General features: G+C 43.1%; 1 protein-coding gene across 4 annotated transcripts in view; it reads right to left on the bottom strand.

Annotated features, from left to right (window-relative positions):
- Positions 1-451: 451 nt before the first annotated feature.
- Positions 452-6,000, bottom strand: part of LOC132829977 (transcription cofactor vestigial-like protein 2) — an 88,928-nt gene continuing 83,379 nt past the window's right edge. For 3 of the 4 annotated variants that reach the window (XM_060847418.1, XM_060847416.1, XM_060847419.1), the window contains exons 3-4: positions 2,380-2,823; positions 863-960 (exon numbers count right to left, since the gene is read on the bottom strand). In XM_060847418.1, the coding sequence (XP_060703401.1) occupies positions 917-960; positions 2,380-2,823 (488 nt within the window). In that variant the 3' untranslated portion in view covers positions 863-916. The other variant, XM_060847417.1, reaches the window with a different exon arrangement.

The following is a 6,000-nucleotide window of genomic DNA, read 5'->3' as shown; positions in this document are numbered from 1 at the left end:
CACCTTCCTCAGTCCATGAGGTAACTCAATCAATTTGACACAAACAAAAACAGAAATTGCTGGAAAGGCTCAGCAGGTCTGGCAGCATCTGTGGAAAGAAATCAAAGTTAACTTTTCAGGTTGAGTGGCCTTTCCTCAGAACTCAATCAATTTATCATCCAGGCTTTCCATCAGCATCTTCATAAAATGAGATTATCAACTCATCTCCACTACTTGCTGTAATACTTGAGTAAGAAAGTAAAACGGATGAATGTTTCTCTCGTAAGTGTTGTTTTTTCATCAATAGATCCATTTTGGAAGATGAAATAAAAATTGGATAATCTTTTCTCTTTCCACAGCACCATTTGAACCACTCTCGGTGACGTGTGGTAATTCCAACTGACAGGTGTGAAGTGATCCTTCTTAACAAAATGGCTGGAAAAACAGAACCCAAAGAACACACATTTCCATGATGAGGCGTGTTTGATGTTTTTTAATCCTTTAATCACTGCGAAATTCTTCACATCAAAAAAAACACAAAGAGAGGGGGAAAGATAACTGAACCACTTTATGATAAAAACTGTGATTATCATTTCTTTTCAGTCCTGTTTTCCAGTTTCAGTCACATGAGAGCTGAAGGAATCCTCCTTTGCGATAATCTCACTGAATGCTTTTTCCTACAACATTTTTGCATGTGTTGTCCCACTTATAATGAGAGGGAGGTTAGCCCCCAAATCCATTGTTGACAGAGAATATGTACAAATAGGTGTGCCTATGTCTGTGTGTGTGCGTGTGGAAGTTTTCTCTAAGTCGTCCCCAAAGTCTTCCAGAAATCAGCTGAAGAGGAGTCCTCCAGGAAGACAGCAGGGTTGAGCTGTAACCGAGATCACAGTACATAATTACAGCCGGTACACTTAACCCCGGTGGCCACACATGTCTAAAACCAGAACACATCCTTAGCTCTGTCGTGGTTCTGAAGACCTGACAAGAAAGAGAGATGGAGGGAAAAGAAAGGTTGAAAGGAAACCAGGTAAAGAAATGAACTGCACCACCAAAGGAAGTTAACAGCCCAGGAATCCCAATTATCAAAGAACAATACAGCACAAGAACGGACCCTTAGACCTACCAAGCTGCATGGACACACAACGCCTTTCTAAACTGAACACTTTCTTTCACTAAGCTTTTGGTATCCCTCTATTCCCTGTCTGTTCATGTCCTTGTCAAGATACCTCTTAAACGTTGCTATTGTATCTGTGTCTACCACCTCCTCTAGCAGCATATTCCAGGCTCTATGTAAAAAACTTATCACTCACATCTCCTTTAAATTTTCCCCCTCTCACCTCAAACTTACATCTGTTATTAATCAACATTTGTCCCCTGGGAAAAAAGTCTGACTATCCATTCCTCTCATGAATTTATAAATCTCTATCAGGTCACCCCTCAGCTGCCAATGTCCAAGTGAAAACAAACCATGTTTGTCCAATCTCTGATCATAATTAATACCCTCCAAACCAGACAACATCCTGATAACCATTTCTGTTCCCTCATCAAAGCCGTCATATCCTTCTGGTAATGTGGCACTCAGAACTGAATGCAATATTCCAAACGTGGTCTGACTATAGTTCTGCACAGATGCAACATAACTTGCCAATTTTTATACTCTATGCTCTGACTGATCAAGCCAAGCCATTGTACTAACGAATGGCTTCACAAAATAATGTATATCCTGTAGCTGCTCACTGTAAAGAACTCTAACTCTGTTCAGAGGCTCTGCTCTCTCTCTTGAAGATGGACGCTCACATACAATCAATCAAACCTATACAAAACAATTTATGAAGCACAATCAAAATAGACACCAGGGGAGAGGGTGACACAACTGATCAGAAATTAAAAGTCATAAAGTTGCCAAATTACTAGATGAACGTGGAACAACAATGTCAAAAATTGCCTCCCAAAATACTTTAAAACTGAAACCACATGTTAATCGAAAAGTGAAAGTGAAGTGTTTAGTTTTGCAATGTGAGCCACAGTAAAGGTTAATTAATGTTAAGAACATGGATCAGAGCAGACAAGAAGTGGTGAATTGATTTTTTATATCTATTTTTAATAAACAAGTAATTCAAGCACAATCTACAAGAGATCTTCATCCAACAAGAGATTGAAGGTTGGAATGAATGGCACAACACTGCAGGATGTAATTATTGGGCAGTGATCTTAGATATTTTTAATTAACTTCTTCAATGGGTTATGATATACCTCTGAAACAGGTGGGATTTGAATCAAGGCATTCAGGCTCGAAGGCAGGGACACTGCGCTGAGAGTGCAGTTATTGCCCTGGTTCATTCATATTTCCACATTGACATTGATCCTTCTCCGTTTAACATTGGACAAGAGGCTTACCTGCTTCCACGTTTAAGTTTAAAGTTTGTGTCACTTCGGCGGTGGGGAAGACCCCTGTCCATGGGGAGCTTGTCTCTTGGCCGGAAATGGCTGGCTGCAGTCGGCTAGAGCGTAGTGTTGGCACCAGCAGGGAGCTGTAGCGGGGGTCCAGGTTGGGGTTGACTGGGTAGAGTTCACGGATAGTCCTGGGGTGATGGTACGCTGCACCCTGTGGGCTGAGGGAGGCACCCAGCGGGTAGTGCCAATGCTCCGGTGGCTGGGCTAGGTGAGGGTGTAGGGGGCCCGGGTAAGGCTCTGTGGGACTGAAATGGAGCTCAGCGGGGGGTGAGTCAATGCTGCTGCTGCTGCTGCTACTCGCTGCTGGGGCTGGGCAAGGGGCTGGCACCTGGTAATTACTGTCCCAAAAAGATGCCGGGAAATTGCGCTGAGTCAGAGATGTGCCCTCTGGAAAAGATGAAAAGAAAGCAAGGCTCGAGTTACTGACTGATACACAACTGAAAGCTTCCATTCTGAAGAAGGATCATTGGACTTGAAACCTTAACTCTGCTTTCTCTCCATAGATGCTGCTAAACCTGCTGAATTTCTCTAACAATTTTTGATTTTGTTTTAGAACCTTCACACCCTTTTTAGACGAAAATCTCTGGATATTTTTTCCCAATCAATCTGTTCAGAGATGTCATTATACACCTCAGGAACAGGTGACTCTTGAACCAGGACACCTGGATCAGAGGGAGGGACATTACCACTATGCCACAACACCCCCGATTACAGCTGTATTAAAATAGGGAACTGGTCTTCACATTGACACAAAATTACTGCAATTGGTTTACAAAACAAACAACTTGTTTGTAAAGCACCCGTAGCAAGTTTTTCTCTACTCATTACCGTTCCCCAGATTGCTGGACAGCAATAGATTGTTAGCATTGTAAATATAGATAGAATAGCCCTCCCCATGGCTCACAACTCCCCTCGACCTGTCTGAAAGACCGTGCCAAGATAGAAAGTGCTGCAAAAATTTAGCAGGTCTGGCACCATCTGTGGAAAGAAAAACTTGGTTAACTTTTTGAGTAACTGAATACCCAATTCTGAAGAAGAGTTTCTTGACTCAAAAGTATTAACTCAGTTTTCTCTCCACATAGTCAAGATTAGAGTGGTGCTGAAAAAGCATAGCAGGTCAGACAGGAGCTCTTTACCAAGAATCTCCACAGATGCTGCCAAATTTGTTGAGTTTCTCCAGCAATTTCTGATGCTGTTTCAGATGTCCAGCATCCAGTGTTTATGAGAACTTAGAATCCCTATAGTGTGGAATCAGGAGTTCTTGGTTTTATTAAAGAAGGTGCAGTCGTCATAGAGTCTTACAGCATGGAGACAGGCCCTTTGGCCAAACTTGTCCATGATGGGCAGGTTTCCTAAACTGAACGCGTCTCATTTTCCTGCATTTGGCTCATGCCATAGAGTCATAGAGATGTACAGCATGGAAACAGACCCTTCAGTCCAACTCGCCCGTGCGACCAGATATCCCAACACAATATTTTCCCATTTGCTAGCACCCGGTCCATATCCCTCCAAACCCTTCCTATTCATATACCCATCCAGGTGCCTTTTAAATGTTGTAATCGTACCAGCCTCCACCACTTCCTCTAGCAGCTCATTCCATACACACACCATCTTTTCCATGAAAAAGAACAGGTCTGGCAGTATTTACAGAGGCATACAGCACAGAAACAGACCCTTCAATCCAAATAGTCCATGCCGACCATGTTTCCAAACTAAACTAGTCCCACCTGCCTGCTTTTGGCCCATGTCCCCCCCAAACCTTTTCTATTCATGTACTAATCCAAATGTCTTTGAAATTTTTTTACTTCCTCTGGAAGTTCATTCTACCTACAAACCACTCTTTGTGTAAAAACGTTGCCCCTCATGTCTTTTATAAATATTTCCCCTCTCACCTTAAAAGTATGCCCTCTGATCTTGAAATCCCTCACCTTATCTATGCCCCTCTTGATTTTATAAATCTCTATAAGGTCACCTCTCAACCTCCTATGATCCAGTGAAAAAAGCCTATCCAGCCTCTCCTCATAACTCAAACCCTTCTTTCCTCCCAACATCCTGGTAAATCTTTTATGCAATTTAATAATATCCTTCCTATAGCAAGGCAACCAGAACTGCACACAATACTCCAGGAGGCCTCACATGACATCCTAACTCAATACTCAAAGGCCCGCGCAATGAAGGCAAGTGTGCTAAATGCCTTTTGTCTGTACGTGATGCAAATTTCAAAGAATTATGTACCAGATGCCCTAGGTCTCCCTGTTCTACACACTACCCAGGTCCCCACCATGAACTGTATAAGTCTTGCCTTTGTAGAGAAAAAGCAAATTTTCGAGTCCAGTCACCCTTAATCAGTGTTGAAAATAGCTGAGAAAGTGTGACCTTTATGTAATGATGGGATGGGGGTGTTGAATGAATAGAGTACATGGAGAATGTTCAAAGAGGGAGAGAGAAAAGGGACAGGTCATTGAATATATTTAAAAAGTAGATAGATAGGTTCTTGAGTATCAAGGAGATCAAGGATTATGGGGAGAAAGTGGGAGAATGGGATTGAGAAACCTATCATTGAATGTTGGAGCCGACTTGATGGGCTATGGCCTGATTTCTGCTTTTTGCTTTATTGTCTTATGGTCTTTCCTTTCCATATACCCATCCCGATGCCTTTTAAATGTTGCAATCAGAGACAGAAATATTGGTCAGGGAACATGGTGTTGTGTTGAAGGGGCATGCAACTGGGAGCTCAGGGTCATTTTTATGGAAGGAGTGTGTGTGTTCCACAGAGAGGTTGCCAGTCTGTCATTCACCTCCCCACTGTCATATAATCACTACAGGCCATTTGGTCCATCAAGTCCATAATGGACTTCCAATGAATATCCCACTCCAACCCAGCCCCCTAACCTGCATCTTTGGACTGTTGGAGAGGAAACCATCATCATCCACACAGACAGAGCGCGAAAGTGCACCTTCCACACAGGCAATTGTCTGAAGGCTGGGATTGAACCCAGGTCCCTGGCACTTGTGAAGCAGCAATGCTGGCCACTGGGCCACTATGCTACCCAGGGAGATCACATTGTGAGCAGTGAATAGTAGAATAGTAGGATAGATTGAGTGAAGTGCAGGTAAATCACTGTTTTACCTGGAGGATGTGCCTGGGGCCTTAGATAGTGAGGAAGGCGGAAATAAAAGGGCAAGTTTTTCATGTTTTGTTATTGCATGGGAGGATGCCATTAGGTGTGGGGGAGGTGTTTGGAGTGGGGGAGGAGAGGACCAGGGGTCCCTATCAAATGTTGGGGCAAATTACTGCAGATACTGAAAACAACAAATGCTGGAGATGACAGTGGGTCAGGCAGCACCCATGGAGAGAGAGCAAGCTAACGTTTCCAGTCAAAGTTAAAAATCACACAACACCAGGTTATAATGCAACCTGGTTTGTTTTTGGAAGTACCAGCTTTCGGGAGCGCTGATCCTTCATCAGGAAGCTGATTTCAACTCGAGAGGACTTGGCTGTTTTGGAACACTGTCGAATGCTGTCTACTATTAATGAAAGCGAGAATGTTTTTTTTCCGTGTT

Source organism: Hemiscyllium ocellatum, chromosome 30 (genome assembly GCF_020745735.1).
Source record: "Hemiscyllium ocellatum isolate sHemOce1 chromosome 30, sHemOce1.pat.X.cur, whole genome shotgun sequence".
NCBI classification, from domain to species: Eukaryota; Metazoa; Chordata; class Chondrichthyes; order Orectolobiformes; family Hemiscylliidae; genus Hemiscyllium; species Hemiscyllium ocellatum.
This window is presented reverse-complemented; position numbering and strand designations above follow the sequence as displayed.